Here is a 19,045-nt window from a genome sequence, read left to right on the forward strand (position 1 = left end):
TGGAATTTAAATTTGAACATTTGAGTCTGATTTGTAAATCGGAAACGGAAATGGAAACGGTAGCGGAAACGGAAACGGCAAAGTCGCCGTCAGCGGATGTGCTAGTGCAAGTGAAAGTGAAAGTGGAGAGGAGAAAGTGAAGTGGAATGCAATGGCAGCGTGATGCGATCATCTAACTCAGTCCACCAGTGCACACACACTCACACACTCAGAGAAAAAACGAGCAACTATGCAGAAACTGAGACACTAAAACCACTGTCAACACACTGGCACTTTCACACACACTCCACTTACTCATCGATACTCATAAACTGTCGATAATTATCGATTGTTTATCTACAAAATGGTTGAAGAGCCTTGGTTAAAAATATAAATGATTAAAATCTTTAAAATAATTTTTGATTAATTATGTTTTATTTTTAAGAAATTAACTTAATTAGTATTTATGTTTTATTATTCGATTTTATTCAGTTAAAATATTATTATTTTTTAAACAAAGGCTACAAAATTAGGTTGAAATATAATCTTGTAAAATCCTTAAAAAATATAAAAAATCAAGATAAATCTATTATTATCGATTAAATCGATAAACCAATAAATCAACTAATAGAATCTTTAAAAAATACTCAAAAATCTCAAACGAAATCCCATAAAAAGCCGTAAAAACCTGGCAAATAGCTAACAACAAATCAATCCAGGTTTCTCGTGTATATCCCCAATGGTAAAAAGCATTTACTCCAACCTAACTGAAAACGTAAAAAAAAAAAACGGGAAAAAAAAAGAAAAAATAGTAGTAGAATCCTTTCCGCCTCCGTGACTGATGGAAAGAAGTGGGGGGGCGTGGTCACTGCCGTCACGTTGCAATCGTTTGCCGTGACATGTGAAAATTTCCATTTTGAGCTCGGCAAAGGGTTATCATCACGTTCGAAGCTTTCGCTTCAACATTTGCAAAAACTGGATTATGTGGCAGCCAGGACGACTGCGACTAGGATGAGGACTAGGACGAGAACATGGACGAGATGGCACAACATTTCAAAAAGCTCTTAGCAAGCGAAGTCATAAAACTGTGATTCAATCTTAGATTTAACTGGAATCGAAGCTAAATGGGCAAAAACTACTGCTGAAAAATCTATGGGAATTCTAAAGGGAGACAAAATCAAAACCAAAGAAGCTTTAGTTTGGCTTTTAGTTAGGGGGACTGGATATTTAAAAAAAAATTTAAAACACGGTTTGGTTTAATTCAAGGGCAACAGAATTTAATTTTCCATTTTTCGAAATCTTTATTTTTATTATTATTTCAAGTTTTTATTTTATTAACTATTATTAGTATGTTTTATTTAACTTTCAATGATTTTATTTAGAACTTCAAGAGCTATTGCTGCTAATGGGGCGTATACTTGATTTGTAGTTCCTAAATTGGTTATAACTCCATTAATTCTTATCGGATCGGTAAATGTTATACCTTCCCGAGCTTTTATTTTCTAGTACTATTAGTCTACATTAAAATATGAATTTTGAAAATTTTATAAATTTTTTTTTTAATTTCCAAAAGGGTTGGATCACGATTTTTGGAAAATTTACTTAAATTTTGTTAAACGCCGGTTTCGTTAGAGGATTATAAAACTTCGAGAGCTTAGTTTTGGAGGGTAAACCATTTCAAATTGGCCAAAATTAGATGTATATAGAAAAAGTAAAGTTTTAAAGTATTTTTATATTTTTTAATAATGAAGAATTACTTTCTGAAAGAACCGAAAAATTCCCGGAGCCTCGCCAGCCACAAAGAAATATCCTTTTCTTGTAAATGAATGGTTCCTGTATCTTTTTTTTGCTTGATTTCTTTTTTTTTTTTTGTATATTTTCTGTTTCTTTATTTAATACTTCTTTTTAATATTTTTTTTTTGAATTGTTTGTTGTTTCTTTGTTTGTTTGTCGTTTGATTCGTTCGATTCTTGGTTCGATTCCTGCGTTTCACTTTGCATCTTGACGGAATTGGTTTGCTTTTTACGTTTCACGTTTGACTTTTGTTCTTGTTTTGCAGGACCTGTTTTCAGGACATGTTTTCAGGACTTGTTTCGATTGTGGCCCATACCCAGCCACGCCTACTGCCCCTCCCACCCACCTCTCTCATATCTATTGTTATTGGGCCTTTTGTACCTTGGCCAAGTTTGATAACGGAAAACGTGGAATTTGTTTGTTTTTTGTTTTTTTGTTTTTCCTTCTGGAAATGGCAGCTGAGTCCTGAAATCGAGATGAAATCGTAGCAGTGGCAAGCGAAATAAACAAAAAAAAAAGTAAAAGCAATTTCAACTTATGAATGATACACTTCCCAGTCCAGGCCAGCCCATACCGTGTTTTCCAATTTCCATGAACTTGGTTGGGCCAAACCCCTGGTAACAATTAATAGGCAATTCAAGAAAGAAAACCCGAGGACGAGAACGAAAGAAATGTAAGAAATATTGGATATAGAGTTTCCACTCTTGTAGCAGGCATTTGTAATTGTTGGCTCGCTGCTGACCTTATTTTGTCGCCATTGACATCATTAATGACACCCCGAGTGTCCTCCATTTAGGCCAACTCCCTCCCCGGCTTAATGCAAGGCAAATAGCCATGGATGGCTAAAAGGGAAAGTTGAGCTTCTGGCCGAAAAACGATGCGCAACAAATTCAAATGGCAAGATAAAGAAAACGGCCAACAGACAAAAAAAAAATGTCAAGTGTTCTTCTTGACACGGGCCGGAAAATAGTAGGGGGATGGGTAGAAGGTTGGGGGAAAAAATGGAAATGGAGGCTGGAGGTCCTGGAGTCCTAAAGTCCTGGTGTCCTGGAGAAGATTTAGCCATGAATGCCGCGAAAGAACGAAGAGTGACAGGCGATAGCCGAGGATAAACTTTACATACATATGCTATTCCAATTCCTGTTCCCATTCGTATTCCCATTCGATTTTGTATTCGATTTCTTGGTGTCCTTTTTGTATTTTCTTTTTTTTTTCGAATTTGTAGTTCTCCTTCCCGTATCCTGGCCGGGTCTTGGCCGGGTCCTGGCCCCAAAAATAGACTTGATAAAACGTTAACTGAGCCATTAGCCATCATTTGTTGTTCGGTTTGAGATTTCCATCAGAATTTTTATTCTAGAAGTTTTTCAATAAAATTTTAAATGATTTGTTAGATTATTTGATGGAGTAATTTTGTAATAAACTAATTTATTGGGGTTGGAAGTTTATATATTACTTTTTTTATTTTTAGTTCCTGGAAAAGGCTTTACTTTTTAAAGGATTTTAGTTTATATATTTCGAAATATATACTTGTTTTTGTTTTAATAGAAAAGTAAATAGCTTTTTTGATGTTAAAAATTTAATAAAATATCCTTAAAATTCTTTAGTTTATTTATAAATAAAATCTCTTAAAACTCTTCTGAATCATCTTAAACTAAAACTGTGAAAAAATCTCACCAACCTCCCCTCAAGAATTATAAAAATTTAAAAATCTCCCGCAATGACCTTTTCGGGCAAATCGACATTTAAAATATATTGTTTTTATTATAACGCCTACGTAACAAATATATATCTTCCGGCTGATCCAAAATCCCGCTTCTAGATGGTCCTCCCCAGGATGCCCTGTCCATTATCCTGCGAGTCATTTGCCAAATGTCAGGCCATTGTGCCGGCACTTTATGCTAATGCAATGTTGCGTGATCCTTGAAGGAATTGTCATCACCGCAGGGGAACTGGAAACTGGAAACGGTGGCAGGACTCACTGGAAGCAGGCAGGATAATTTGGGCATGGATGTGGGCGAGGGCATGGCTGGTGGGTGGGGGACTTTGGTGAAAGGACGCTAATGGATTTCCATGGCGCATCAAAACATAAAAAGCAAACCAGATGAGTTGAGAGAAAATGTGTGGGGCAGGAGGGGGCTAGAAGGGACAGGGTGTGGGGGCCAGGGGTTGTGTCACTTAAATGTGGCAACAAAATTCCGCCCAGTCACCCAACAGGGTCAAAATGCATTGTTGGCCCGAAACTATGCAAAAATACAGAGTTTATATATTGTGGAAATTTTTTTTTTTTAAGAGAAGAAGAGTGTTTTTGTTTTAAAATGTTTTATAAATATTTCAAGCTTACTAAAAAGTTTCCAAATATTTTCATTAAACTAAGAACACTTTGAAAATAGTTTTTATATAAAAATACTTGACATTTTTAAAAGATAAATATTTTTTTGAAATTTTTTTTCTGGAAAAGTTATTTCTTAGCTGGGTAGTCTTTTTAAAAGATTTTAATTAAAAATTTAAATTATAAGACTACTATTATATTTAAAATCATATTTATATTTTCTTAATTTTATTCTTGTATTTGAAATCCCCTAAAAAATAATACCAGTGTCATTGTCAAGTCCCTGGGGCTCTTAAAAATCCTTGTAAACCGCCAGTGCGTGAGCAAAAATTGAATAGTCCTTCGGTAAATGGAGGAATTGGGGAATTGATGGATTGATGATTGGATGGTTGGATGGTTGGTTGGATAAATGGGTAGATGGATGGTTTGACCCTTGAGTGGATGAGTCAGCAAAACTGTCAACGAACTAGAACCCCCCCTTGAAGTGCCTCCCTTACTAGCATTTAAGAATAAAAAAAAACGGATATGATTTTATAATTGTGGCTTATTTAATTGATTATTTCATAACTCCATTATGAAATTATTTCAATCTATATATATATATTTTTTTTTGGTCTATATTTTGTTTCAAACTTGATGGCAAAAATATGCGGGCTTCGTTTATTTAATTTTGTTCAACCAATATTTACACCTGCAGGTTCTATATTTGTGGCTTTTTTGTTGCAGTTGCAGTTGTTTCTGCTACTGTTGTTGGTTCTGTGTTGCAAATTGAATTGAAATTGCAACACGAGGAGACCGAGGTACATGTGTTCCATCATACAAATCAACACAATCGCATCTCAATTTCGGTGGGGAGGCGGGGCCTTTGGCAAATGTTTGTTCTCGTTTTCATCTTGTTGCCCAAATACCAAATTACGCATACGCCATGTGGGCCGACAGCTGAACATTTTTAACTAAACATAAGGGAGGGGGAACATATTTGGATTAAACTCAATAATAGAGTGGATGTTTAAACATGTGGAATATTGGCAGCTAAATTGTTTGAACAGGATAGTTAAGTTAGTAGATGACAGGAAGACAGTTGATTTTGGACGGCAGGATATTGGGAAATGTAATGGCAGTGACAGGACTATTTGCTGGTTTTCAATTAATTTTGTGGCATAAAGACAATTGTAATTAATTTTTAACTATTTTTTATTATAAGCTAACTATCCAGAACAAGGACTCTTGCTTAACTAAAAAGGACACCTCCTTATTGGCTCGTCAATTTGGAGCTTCGATGTCGCTTTCGGCCAATAGCTTCTCTTTTTAGCCAATAGCTTCTCAGGTTATAGCCACCATCGTCCTGGCCGGGTGTCAGTCTGGTCTGATTTGTTTGCCAGGATCCTGGATCCTGGAACTCGGCCAGTGGCCATTATCCCACCATGAAGATGAAATAGTTACCCCTAGAAGAGCTCTCTTGCTTATTTTTCACTTTCAGCTGGTGTTCAGCTGCCGGAAGGCCAACAAACGATGGCCATCAATTCGGTTGTTTGTGTTGCATGTTTTCGTTGCAGCTGCAACACGAGATGTTGCTTCCACAAAACATAAAAAAAAAGAAAAAGCAAAAAAAAAAAATAGAAAAAAGAAAGAAAAATGAACCGGACAGGATGTTATTTATATTTGAAGACATGGGAAGCTGGGAGGGAAGTTGAAGCCAAGATGCGTAAATCCAAATGACCCGAAATGGGCCAAGATGGCGCTGGCTGGAGAGAGAGAGGGCAGAGGGCGAGGGCGGCTTAACTGGCCTTAAAAAATAAAATATATAGCATATCCGCGGGCGCCCCGGCACGCAATTTACACGCACCGCACAAAATCTGACCAAAAACACCCAAGAAACCCCGCACGAAAAATACGAAATCTTGCAGGAAACCTAACCGACATTCTGCATTCCACATCCGACAGTCGTAACCATAACTGTAAGGTCAGGGCGTCTTGTCTTCGGGTTTCTAATAAAGAATACCACGACTTGTAGAATGCCTTATGGGGTTTTTAATTATTATTTTATTTTAATACTTTTCAGAGGACGCAATTTTCATTTAAAATGATAAAGATTAGTTACAATTTATTGTTTATTATACAAGTTATAGTATTAATAGTACCCCCCTTAAATATAGAGTATCCAAAGCCTAAGACACGACCGCGAGCAAGCGATTTCATAGCCTACTTAGCGGCGCACGCTGCGAGTTATTCAAATTTGAATTAGGCAGCGGCAGACCGAGCAACATTTTATGGCTCTCAGTGTCTGTCTGCCGCACAGTATATATTAAGTACATATAGTATACACACACTCCTAGTGTGTGTATGTGTGTGTATGTATGTGTGTGTGGGAAGGCACCCGAAAAATATGCAGCAGCTGCGTGGCAGGGCAGGGAAAACTTGCGGCATAAAATGTGTGGCACATGTGACGCAAACGGCGTACTGCAAACGGCGGATAGCTGATGGCGGATGGCGGATGGCAGACGGTGTACGGTGAGCGCTCCTTAATTAGATCATAGTTCCTTTTTCGGCTCGGGACAGAGCATTTTACTGCCATCTGAGGAACACGAACACCCATCCAAAAAAGAATAGGCTAGAGGGGAGAGGAGAGGGAGAAGGAAAGGGAGTCTGTGCAGGACCTGCTGTCAGGACTCTAGTCGAGAACTGAGCCAAGAGCAGAGGCATCAGCCGAGAGCCTCACACACACAACAGGACGAAAAACACCAAACAACCTGCCATCATCATTTTAGCTGCACAGTGGGGCGTTTTTTTTTAATCAAGGGGCTTAAACAATTATTATTTTAATTAATTTTTTAAATAAATTTAAGCGTTCTTTTTAATTTTTATTTGATTAACTTTAAGTTTCTATTTCTCTTACTATAGTTAATCGTTTCTTTGAGATTCCAGTTTATTTTAAAAGTTTTCTAAAGAAACTAACATTTAAATTAAAAAATTTATTTATTTATTATTATGTATTATTTTTAAATTAAAGTATTTTAACACTTGCCCCACTGTTTGTGGCAGAGAGTTGTGGCACATTATTGACTCACGCGCCGCATCGAATTTCCAACTCAATCATGGAAAAGGACGAGCGACGTGGGAAGGACCAAAGACGATTTAAAGGACGAGTGAGAGAGAGAGCAGTAAGAGGGGGGCTAGAAAAGTTTATGACTGACTGGCAACTCACGCGTCGCCACTCGCCGGCGTTTACGGTATTTGCATTTTAATTGAATTGAACTAAATTATTTTGTTTAGAGTTGAAAAGGAGATGGCTGGATGGATGGATGGCTGGATGGCGAGGAATTGGCGCTTGGCTAGAGGAATTGCGGCCATTCTCGCCTCAAAGTAGGCAACAGTTTTGAGCGAGAATGTAAAAGCCACAAGCCGCTAAAAAGTTGAACCAAACTTTGACATAAGACTAAAGGACTAAAGTCTAAGGACTTGCTTTCTTTCATGATGACGGTAGGATGATGGCTGATGGTCTGATGTCCTGAAGGCCTGATGTCCTGATGGGTGGGGATTTTGTGGAAAACTTTTCCCATGGAACGGGTTTATGGCCTGTGGCTGATTGGAAATGCAACCTAATCGGGTTGGCGGAGGAGGGGAAACTCGGGGAAAACTAAAAACTCTCCAAAAACTGTGCCTTCAAAATTAAGAGTAAAGAGCCAAAAAGTTCTTGTGACATATTCTGGTATGGTATTTTCCATTTAACTTCCACCTGGTTTACCTTGAGATGCCTGTGGAATTACTTTGATTGTGCGGCAAACTTTAAGACTCGGCAAATTCATTCATTACTAATTAATTTATCGCATTAATATGATGCAGAGGCATTTCATTTAATTAAGATTGATGCAATTACTTGGGCGGCAATCGGAATGTTGAGACTTTTTAAGCAGCTCCTTGAATGCAATTCAAGAGCCACTAACGGTTTCTATTCGCTTAAGGGGCTTCCTGATTTAAATTAAGTGCTTTCTAAGTGTTTTTATATTTTAAGGGGTCAGAAGGTTTTTATATGAAAAACAGACGATTGGGGCTTTCTTTCCAATTTATTTGAATTTTCCTCGCATTAAATATAATTTTTTATGATAGAAATTGAAATATTAACGCTAAAAAATAATAAATAAAAATAAAAAATAATTAAAAATTATAGCGCCCTCCTCCTCGATTCTCATAGGTTGCACTTAAGCAAGCCAATTTTTAAGAAAAAATTTAAAAAAAAAATAAAAAAAATAAAATTAAAAAAAAATTTTTTAAAAATTTAAAAAAAAATAAATAAAATTATAGCGCCCTCCTCCTCGATTCTCATAGGTTACACTTAAGCAAGGCAATTTTTAAGAAAAAAATTTAAAAAAAAATAAAAAATATTTAAAAAAAAATTAAATTAAATTAAAAATAATAAAAATTATAGCGCCCTCCTCCTCGATTCTCATAGGTTGCACTTAAGCAAGGCAATTTTTAAGAAAAAATTAAAAAAATAAAATAAATTTAAAAAACAATTAAATTATTTCAAAATGGCGCTTCCTTCTCGGCTTTAACTTATACTTAATCATTCAAATCTATTAAAATATTAAATGGATGGGAAATAAAAGTATTTTTTTTTCAAAAATATATTAAAAGAACAATCACTTTAAAGTAGATTTTAAAATAAAAAGAAAAACATTACTAATCAAATTTCAGATGAGTTCTGTGAGGAGTATCCACACAATCTCATGCCCACGCCGGGCTACTGGATCGAGTGCTCCAGGCAGAAGATCACGATGCCCACTCCCCATACCATCTGGGATGAGAGCGACTCGGAGCACGAGGACATCCGGGCAGGCAGTGCCAGTGACGCCTATTTGGAGAGGGAGTGCAGTGATCTCTACGAGGATGACGAGGACTCGGAGGCCACACCAAGGTAAGTACTTAATTATATTTTTATTATTATTTTAAGTTTTAATTTTATTTATTTGTTTTTTTTTGTAGTCCCCGTAAAAAGACAACCATTGAGGAGCAGTGGGACCAGCAGGGCGCCTTTGAACTGATCTCCGTGGAACAGGAGACATACGAGAAGTACTTCTATGGCACCGAACACTGGAACTACTTTACCAGCGACGAGGACCTGGGTCCAGTCATCCTCTCCATCAAACAGGAGACCCTCAATGGGCGTGACCAGTTCCGTATACTGGTTAGAGCGGGATCCTATACCGTACATGGACTGATACCGGCGTCCTGTGTGTTTGCCGATAGGTAAGATATCCTTTTAAGAATATATCCTTTTATTTATTTGTTAAATAATTGTTTCAGATATAATCGCGAAGAGGTAGTTAGGTCTTTAGGTAAAGAAGTTAATTTAAATCCACCTTTAACGTTAGGACAATTGCCCGATACGCCGGAGGAATTATTAAAATTAGATCAGGTGGGTGTTTCTTTTTAGACTTTTAAAATTAAATAAAAAATTATTATTCATTTATTCTATTATCTGTTTTAGGTTTTTATAAAATCAGAATTAAAAGTCGGCGTTATATTTGTCAAAGAGGATCAGTATACTGAAGAGCAAATTCTGGACAATAATGAAAACTCACCGCTCTTCGACGAGTTCCTCACTTTGCTGGGCGATCGAGTTCGCCTGCGCGGTTTTGACAAATACAAAGGTGGCCTTGATACGGTTCACGACCTGACAGGTGCTTATTTCTAACATATTTAATTTTTAATTAATATACAAAAATTATAAAATATTTATAGGTCTCTTTTCCGTTTATACAAATTGGCGTAACATCGAGATCATGTTCCATGTATCCACATTGCTTCCTTATGAGAAGCACGATCCCCAGAAGTTGCAACGGAAGCGTCACATTGGCAACGATATTGTGTGTGTGGTGTTTTTGGAGGCGGATAATACTAGATTCAGTCCAGCCTGTATCAAAAGTCATTTTCTTCACACATTTATATTGGTAAGGGATTTTTAAAGATTTTTTTTAGATTTTTTTAGCGAATATTTTAGCCAAGAAGGCCTGCTGCCTGAGGCAAGCTTGTTTTATTTTTTATTTTAAAAGTTAAAAATATTATTTATATTTTATAAATAATTTAACAAACTTGTAGTTGTTAGTATAAAATATATATATATATTTTTATCCATTTTTAACTAACCTTTATCTTATTTTTTTAATAGGTTCGTGTCTCGGCTCGAATAAAACACAAGCCCACCCGATATGAGGTCTCCGTGGTGACGAGGGACGAAGTCGGAGCCTACAAGCCATATCTTTGGGAGCAGTCGGTATTCGAGAAAGGACCCATGTTCCGGTAAGTAATTTAAAAAAAAATTATAATATATATATACCACCGATTCCAAGCCTGAGAGTCCCAAAAAACCCAAAAAAAATAAATAAATATTCCAGGGAATGGCTGCTAACGAAGATTGTGAATGGAGAGAGGGCATCGTATTCGGCACCGAAATTCGCCAGGATGCAGGAAAGAACCCGATCGCAGATGCTGGAGGATCTGGTGATGAATCTATCGAATCATGCCGAAACTGGACAGATACCGAAGCCATATCGTCGAGGAAGTTGGCGGCCCATCGGTGAGGATGAATATTTCAGAATGTTGCATGCCCGTGTCCTTGACAACAACACTATGACAAATGCGACAATGCAACAACAACAACAACTACAACATGAACAAGAGCAGCAGCAACATGTGCAACATGCAACACACAATATATGTTGCTATTGTAACAACATGGAGCTGGAATTGACTGTTGCAGCATACAACACAACAACAACTATAACACACAGACACACAACACACCAACAACAACAACAACAGCCACACCAGTATTTGATAGACAACCAACAACAACAACAACAACAACAACAACAACAGATAAAGCAACAACTATTGCTACTGCAACAACAACATCAACTGCAACAATCAACATCGTCTCTAGCACACACATCATGTTGTGCCATGTTGCATCTGTGTGTGAGGCATAGTATGTGTGCCACGCCCCCCTGTCATGCCACCCACCACTGCCCCCTCTCCACAGCATGTGCTTGTGCTTTTTTCTCCTTTCTTTTTTTTTAAATTTATTTCAGGCTTTAAAAGAGAAGGACTTTTGAAAAAAGAAAGATTTATAAACAAATCGCGACAACAAATTGCAGACATTACTGTGAAAGAAAATAGAAAAAAAAGCGGAAGGGGAGAAGGAGTGGAAGGAGAGGAAGAAGAATGGGAATGTGAAGGTGAAAGGGCGAAGAAAGTAGGAAAAAAAAAGAAAGAAAGGCGACATTTGCATTTCCTCAGAGCTTGCGAGTATGTTTGATTAATCGTTTTGTCTTGCGTTTCGGTTGAACTTTCACCAAAAAAAAATTAAAGGGATAAGGGAGAAATAGGGAGGAGCAGAAGAAGGATGAGAGGTTGACATATACACCCACTCTGACACACACACACACACACACACTGGCACTTCCGCTTCCGCCATTAACACATCCGGTTTTTGGCTTCTGCCCACCGGAAACGCGCAGTCATGTCACACAAGTCGCTTTCTCTTCCTCCCTCTCCCTCTGGACCAGATTGTTCCGTTATCTGTCAAACACCCACCACCACCCCCTCCCCTCACCCCGAAAAAAACCACTCAGATTTTATTCGTATGTCGTTTGGTTGTCCGGCCAAGAAATATTGTTCATGTTTGTATTATTCTATCAGTGGAGGGGAAATCTTTTGTTTTAACACCCGAGAGCACCCATCTTAGCCCATCATCAGCCCCCTAACACATACCCACCCCCTTTCCAAGGATGCTGCTCTTGTTGTTGTTGTTGTTTGGTAATATTGTTGTTGTTGTTGTGATTGCTGTTGCTGTCAGTTTGTTGTTGTGATTTTGTTTAGATTTCTTGTTATTTATTTGTTGCTATTTGTTGCATTCGAGAACACTTCTAATTTGATTTATTTTATGCACAAGAAACCAATAAAAAATTCAAGATTTAAGGTTAAAATAATATATAATTTATTGCTTAAAGTTAAATTCTTATAAAAAAAAAAGGTTTAAACAGAAAGGGGTGAAGAAAGAGGCGAGTTATAAGAGTTCATTTTAAAAAGTTTAATAAATTAGTTTTATAATATAAATTTATTGTTTATAATTATTTCTTAAATAAATAACTTAATACATATATTTTTAATATTAATTTTAATAAAATACAATATATATTTATAATTCCATAAATCAATTAATAATTTTCTAAGGGAAAGATAGGGAAAATATTAATTAGTTTTTATTAAATTAAATCATATTAATTTCAAACTTTAGGCAAATAAATCTTAAATTATAAAAGTAATATTAATAATAATTAAATCAAGTAAAATACCTATTTTTTGTAACAAAATTTAAGATTTCTTGTTGGCTTAAACTCAAAACCTCAATCAAAATCTTAAACCTACCTTGACCACAACTATCCCCCACAAACACATATGGTCACTTGATTAGGGAAAGGTAAAGAGGCGGGAAAGAAATGCCCAAGAAGTAATACCCAATGGGGCTACCACAGCCATAGAACTATGCATATTAAAATTATGCAAATTAGAAATGCGATAGATGGGTCTTGGTTTCCAACTTGAAATTCCAAAGCCAATTCGATGGGGAATCGCATGAATTCCAGAATTTCTGATTACTCAATTATTGGGCCTGAGAGCGAGAGGAATCGATTGTAATTATTCGATTGTATGTAAACCCAAGCATGTATTCGATTAAAATACAAAAACTGACAGCCTTTGAAGTTAGTCCTTTATTTCATCTATTTTTATTAAGAAAGTATATTTAATTCATGATATAAATTAAACAAAAATGACTTAACTGACCATCACTTTCAGCCACATTTTCCACCATCTCTGTGTTAGTTTCTGACGCATTTTCCTTCTTTAATTTATTATGATACATTTTCCATATTTTCCTTATAACTGTTTTCACTTTACCCATCTTATTCCTTTGTCCTTTTTTGATATTGTGGCAGCATCTTCAGTGCTTGACAACAAAAGTTGCATGATTGATGGCATTAAAGGGCTGCCAAGTGGCAAGTGAAACCATTGTGGTTGAAAGCACTCCCTTTGAACAGATAATACCAAAACACACAAACACATATACAGTATGACAGCTACACTGTAACAAATCATGTTTAATATATTTTATTAAAAGCATGAAAGGCATGCCTTGTTACTTTTTTTCCAGCAATTATTTGTAAAAAAGAAAATGTATCTACTTTTTCTCATTTTTTTTTTATTTATTTATTTATTTTAGGCCACATGCGACCCTCGTCACCCTTACTGGACTCTGTGAGAGATCAGTTCGAGGACTACGATCAACTGGCGAAGGACTTTACCCGCGTATTCCTGAACGAAGAACCGTCGTGCCTGACCAACGCCCACCTCTTCGACGTGGTCTTCCTGGTGGGTCAGTCCAAGCAGAAGGCGCGCTTCATTGGCGTTCGGGCGATACTCGGAGTGCGAAGCAGAGTGTTTCAGGTAAGTGTTTTTCCTTTAAACTAATCAGGATTTAAATAACAAATTGTTAGAGACTACTTTTCTACATCTTTTCTGTAAATAACACATGAAACAACACTGCGTATGAGTAATTGTATTCTCAGATTAATTAAGCATACGCCCTGTGGGTTTCTTTTTCTTAAACTATTTTATATTATTTTACAAATAAAAATAATATTTTACAAAAGTTAATTAAAGTATTGTTATACCTTTTTTTTAATCAGTTTTCTTAAAAAAAAAAGACAACAGGGCGTATGAGTAACAAAGTTCTCTTGAGTTAGTATATTAATCATACGCACTGTTGGCCTTCTTCAGTAAATTTTATTGTTCAGTGATTTCTATAACAATAAAAAATTAAGTATAATATTTATTTTATTTATTTCTTTGTTATTTTGTATTATTTTTAATACACTTTCGAATAAATAAAAAGCACTCTGTTTATTTTAAATATTGTATATATTTCTAACGTTTATGATCCGTAGATTATTATTATTGAAAAATATTTAAAAATGCTATCAAACTTTATGGATTTCTTATAATTAAATAGAAATAGTGAAAGCCTGCATAAAGAATGGAATAATTTTGTCCGTTTTTCTAGTCCGCATGTCCGTCTGTCCGCAAAACTGCCTACTAGTCACCGTATCCACCTAAAAAAAAATACTAATCTATATATGATATTCACAGGAAATGTTATATGGTATACAGACTGGATTTGGATCGCCACAGATACCCGTAGCCGAGATCTTCGCCCGGCCAGCACCGTCGCTAGTGTCGCCCCAGAACCAGAAGCCGAAAAGCAACAACTATCTGACCGTACCGGACTCGGACTCGATCCGGCCGAAGAGTGTTCCGTCATCGCCGATGGTGAAGCGGGCCTTCTCCCGGCTGGGAACAATTACGGCCGGATGGGGCCGATCCATACGGAATAAGAATACGAATCAATTGAATCCGGATGATAAAAAGAAGTGGATATCGTCGACAGATTGTTCGAGTAAGGGTTTATAGTCGGTGCAATGCAACCATATCGATGCGTGTTTTTGTTTTTCTCTTGTTTTCTTTCTTTCTCTTGCTCTCTCTCTCTCTCTCCTCTCTTTCTCCACGATATGTCTTTCTCTCTCTCTCTCTCGTAAAATATATATCGTAAATCTCGATCGCTCGCTCGCTCTCTCCTGTGCGATTTCTGTGTTGATTTCTTCCTCCGCCTACACATTACGTATACGTCCCATCGTCTGCGTCCTCGTTCTGCCAAAAACAAAAAATACCAAAACTTTGTAAATTAAAATACCAACGAACGTTAAACTCGAAAAAAAATTGCATCCTTGAAAAAAAAATACTAATACCTGCAATTACAAAACGCACGCCGCACATCTGCTCTACCGAATTCCAAACTGACCTTCTAATACATTTATATATAAAAACAAAACATATATTCCTTCAAAAAAAAAAATTCAACAATTGTCTTGTGTGAACTGTAATTACGAACTTTAAAAAACAAAAAAAATTAAAACACCAAACCAACAAAAAATATTATAAATATATACTTGGTTATGGTGACAAATTCCTCGACGTTCTGTGACTATTATTTTGTACAATATATTATATACTTTTGCTGAATTTGTAATTTGATTTTGATGCCTTAAATATTTGGGATATTTTGCATCCTGTACAAAAAAAAAATTGGCCATTGATGTGATTTGATTTGCCTGCAAAAAATATCTTGGAAAATTTTAATTTAATTTTGAACTCATCTCTCGATCCATTTCATATCGATACGCCACACACTGCCTGCATTTGAACTTGTTATGTGACACCCATTTTGAACAATTGGATTTTGAAAAAAAAAATATAACACTGTTCTTGCGATCTCTTTCTATAACTCTCTGGCTCTCTCTTTCTGTCTGTCTAACTTGCTGTCTTTATCTCGTTTATTTTTTTTTGGCACTACTACTACTAAACTACTACTTTTCCTACGGCCTTCCCTCCTCACTCTTCTCTCTCTCTCTGTCTCTATATTTCATTTAATTTCTTGCTCCAAAAAATCTTAAAAAATAAATCATACAACAAACATGAAAATTGGAATTAAACAACAATCAAAATTTTGTCATTCTCTCATCTCGAAAACAAAACAAAAAAAATAATCGATCACGCCACTCAACATTTTGAACTTAATTTTTTGGTTACCCCCTTTTTTTCGTTTATTTTTCGATCGAACCAACTGACTTCTTGAATTTCGCTTTATTTGCAATCGAAATTATCGTTTCGTTTTTATTAATTTTTTTGTTTTTGTTTTTTGTAACGATTACCGATCACCCTTATGACCGATAACTGATTACCGATCGACCGAACTACCCGAAACCGATAACTATATACGAATACGAACAAAATCCTACACCCAATGGCGATTGCAGACAGGGACAGCAAGGACAAGGACAAGGATAAGCCGGGCAATAATCAGTTGGCGGTGCCACGCCTCTCCGTCTGCGCCGACGCCCAAAAGGTCGACAGGGCCAAGTTGGCCCAAACCGAGTTCAACATTATTGAGTTCGATCCGGACACATTTCGAGTGCTTTTGAACTATCTACATACTGGAACTTGCCCCTTGACTTGTGTTTCCATACCAGGTGAGTTATTATTATCCTTGAGGAAGGCAGACAGTCTATATGCGTTTCGATAGATTTAGATTTATCGATAACGGTGGTGGTTCCATGTTTTCTAATCATTTTTTATAACTTTTCCGCTTTTGTTTCATAAATTTGCTTAAGGTTTTAGGTTTTTTTTGCGGTAGAGATGGGAAATAGCCACTGATATTTTATAAAATTTAGATTTATCGATTTCTTATCGATTCTTTTTATTTTAGTAGCTTAACTAACTTTTTATTTATATATTCCTTACCCCTTGTCTTTTTTTTCGTTGTTGGGAAAGAGTTTTCGATAAGTTATTGGATGGGAAAATCGATAGCAGTTATGATAAAGGCTTATTTATCGATTCTTTTCGATAATATTTAAAAAAATATAATACCCGGTACTTATACAATCTCTTCTTGTTTATAGAAAAGTTATTTATTTAATTATTAAATTAGGAATTAAATAGTACTTAAATTGTTACTATTTATATCCTTTCTCGAAAACCTTTAACTTTTTAATTGTTAAAATAAAAAATTAAATATTCCTTAAAAAATCAATATTTAAAATTACTATTTATGAACTACTTACTCCCTAAAAATGACTATCCTTCTTTGAAAACCTTTAACTTTTAAAAGCCAATGAAGAAAGGACTTTAGAGAGAGATTTCTAAGTACCGGGTATCGTATAGTAGAGAAAAATCCCCTAAAAAATCCCTTGATTTCCACAGGACTTCTTTGCGCCGCCGAGCACTATGATCTCCCAGAGTTGCTGCAGGCCTGCTTCCACCACTGCAAGCAGTTTCTCCGGATCGAGGTGGTCTGCCCGATGCTCATCTCCCTGGAGAACTACTACTGGCGCTACACATCCGCCTCCGAGCTGGTCAACATGATACTGTCGTTTGTGGAGAGCAAGGCCCATGCCCTGTTCAAGTGCCCGGAATTCCTCCACCTCTCCGAGTCAATGGTCCAGATGATCATGTGCCGGGAGCTCCAGACACCGGAGATTCGGAAATTTGAAGCGATGCTGGCGTGGGCCCAGCACAAGGTAGCCAAGCTGAAGAATCATCCCAACAAGGATACCCAATTCGAGTTCGAGTGCATCATGGAGCGGTTAACGAGGGACTTGAATCTGTGCCGGATATCGCCAAGTGAGCTGCTCACCGTCGTCCTGCCATCCAAGTCGATGAAGAACGAAAGGATCATGGAGACGTTAATGGTGCAGGTGAATCTCGGCACCTACAGGATGCCCGAACTGGATGCGTATCGTCAGCAGTTGAGACAGCAGGAGTCCGCCGAGGCCACCGTCCAGGTCCACCGGGGTGGATGAGACAGTAAGAATGTGAGTTTCGATTTGGATCAGCCGCAGCAGCAGGCACAGCAGCACATGCAGGACTCTCAGCCAGGACACTCTGATACGGATTCGGACTATCTGCATAGCCATGCCCATGCCCATGCCCATGCCCTTGCCCCCGTTCCCGCTATGGATGCCCGCGCCTATGCCATGGCCTCGCTGGCCGCCGCCCTCGAGATGCAACAGCAGCAGCAGCAGCAGCCCCACCATCCCCATCAGCATCATCCCCTCCTGCCGCCCGGCCATCCACTCCTCCAGCCACGTGACGCCGCCGACGATGAGGTGGAACTGTATGCCAGTTTCGATACCGCTCCGAGCACCAGCCGGGTAGCCGCCCAGATGCAGGCCGCCAAGGAGGCGCGCCGCAAGCGATGGGCCGCCGACGGGGCCAGTGGCAGCAGCGGGGACGGTTGCGGCAGCAGCGGCAGCGGTAGGCGCTATTAAAAAAAAATATTTTTTTTTCCAGTGTGACTGTTTACTAATATTTTGTGTGTGTGTGTGTGTGTGATGGAAGGATTAAATATTATATTATTTATTATATTTTAAATGTGAAAATTAAATATTTGTTTTGAAAACAAAATTCATAAAAAATAAAATTGGAATATTTCAAAGATTTTTTGTTAAATTTTTTAAAGGAAATAGTGCATTTTCCAAAGAAACTATAAAAAATATAAAAAAATCGTAAGGATCACTTTCCTTGTCCTTGTGTCCGCTTGTCCGTTATTTAATTTTTAGTTTCAAAAAATATATATTTTAAAATATAATTTTGTTTATAATTTAATTTTGAAAAATATCGTAGATCCTCTAAAATATAATCGTATAGCCTTGTTTGGGACTACCTTCCATGTCCGCACGTCCCTCTGTCCGCTTGTCCGCCAGTCTTTCTATGTTTTTTTTACTTTTTACTTACAAATAGGGAAAAACATATAGAATAGAATATAGAATATCTATAATTCTATAAAAACTATCTTGTTTTTATCATAATTCCCAGAAAAACCTCCCATAAGGTTCCATCCATCCCATGTCCGTGTGTCCGCCTGTCCGCTGCAGTGTTTCCAAGCCAAAAAAGTCACAAAATTTTAAAGATATCCTTCTAAAAAGTGGCCTTCAAGCCATTTTTTAGGTATCTTGCACCATGAAAGTCGGAAGAATGGGAAACGCTCGACTTACAATTGGCCCTCACACTGTTGTTTCTTCATTAGATCCTTGCTCCTTGAAGTATGCATGACTATGTTTTTTAGAGTGTCCTTGTTTATTATTTAATGTTTTTTTTTACAAAACCCACCGCTCAAGGAGGCAGGCACTAAACCGAAATGAAATCCAATCCAAATCGAAACTGACATTGTTAACTCTTACATTCACCCCGCGATGACAAAAAAAATGAACCCAAAATATGAAATTTAATTGCAAAAAAAATTGCAAAAAAAAAATTAAAAGCAAAAAA

General features: G+C 37.0%; 1 protein-coding gene across 7 annotated transcripts in view; it reads left to right on the plus strand.

The window, feature by feature from the left end:
- Positions 1-18,111, plus strand: part of LOC6504085 — a 100,664-nt gene extending 82,553 nt beyond the window's left edge. For 4 of the 7 annotated variants that reach the window (XM_044716713.1, XM_032453551.2, XM_014905695.3 and 1 more), the window contains 11 exons: positions 8,798-9,017; positions 9,086-9,349; positions 9,407-9,518; positions 9,591-9,783; positions 9,845-10,053; positions 10,272-10,402; positions 10,498-10,679; positions 13,386-13,609; positions 14,312-14,618; positions 16,036-16,248; positions 16,979-17,713. In XM_044716713.1, the coding sequence (XP_044572648.1) occupies positions 8,798-9,017; positions 9,086-9,349; positions 9,407-9,518; positions 9,591-9,783; positions 9,845-10,053; positions 10,272-10,402; positions 10,498-10,679; positions 13,386-13,609; positions 14,312-14,618; positions 16,036-16,248; positions 16,979-17,577 (2,654 nt within the window). In that variant the 3' untranslated portion in view covers positions 17,578-17,713. Of the gene's footprint in view, positions 1-8,797; positions 9,018-9,085; positions 9,350-9,406; positions 9,519-9,590; positions 9,784-9,844; positions 10,054-10,271; positions 10,403-10,497; positions 10,680-13,385; positions 13,610-14,311; positions 14,619-16,035; positions 16,249-16,978 lie in introns of all 7 variants that reach the window. The other 3 variants (XM_032453553.2, XM_032453554.2, XM_032453552.2) reach the window with 3 other exon arrangements.
- Positions 18,112-19,045: the final 934 nt, after the last annotated feature.

This window comes from Drosophila ananassae, chromosome XL (assembly GCF_017639315.1).
Source record: "Drosophila ananassae strain 14024-0371.13 chromosome XL, ASM1763931v2, whole genome shotgun sequence".
In the NCBI taxonomy this organism is placed as follows: domain Eukaryota; kingdom Metazoa; phylum Arthropoda; class Insecta; order Diptera; family Drosophilidae; genus Drosophila; species Drosophila ananassae.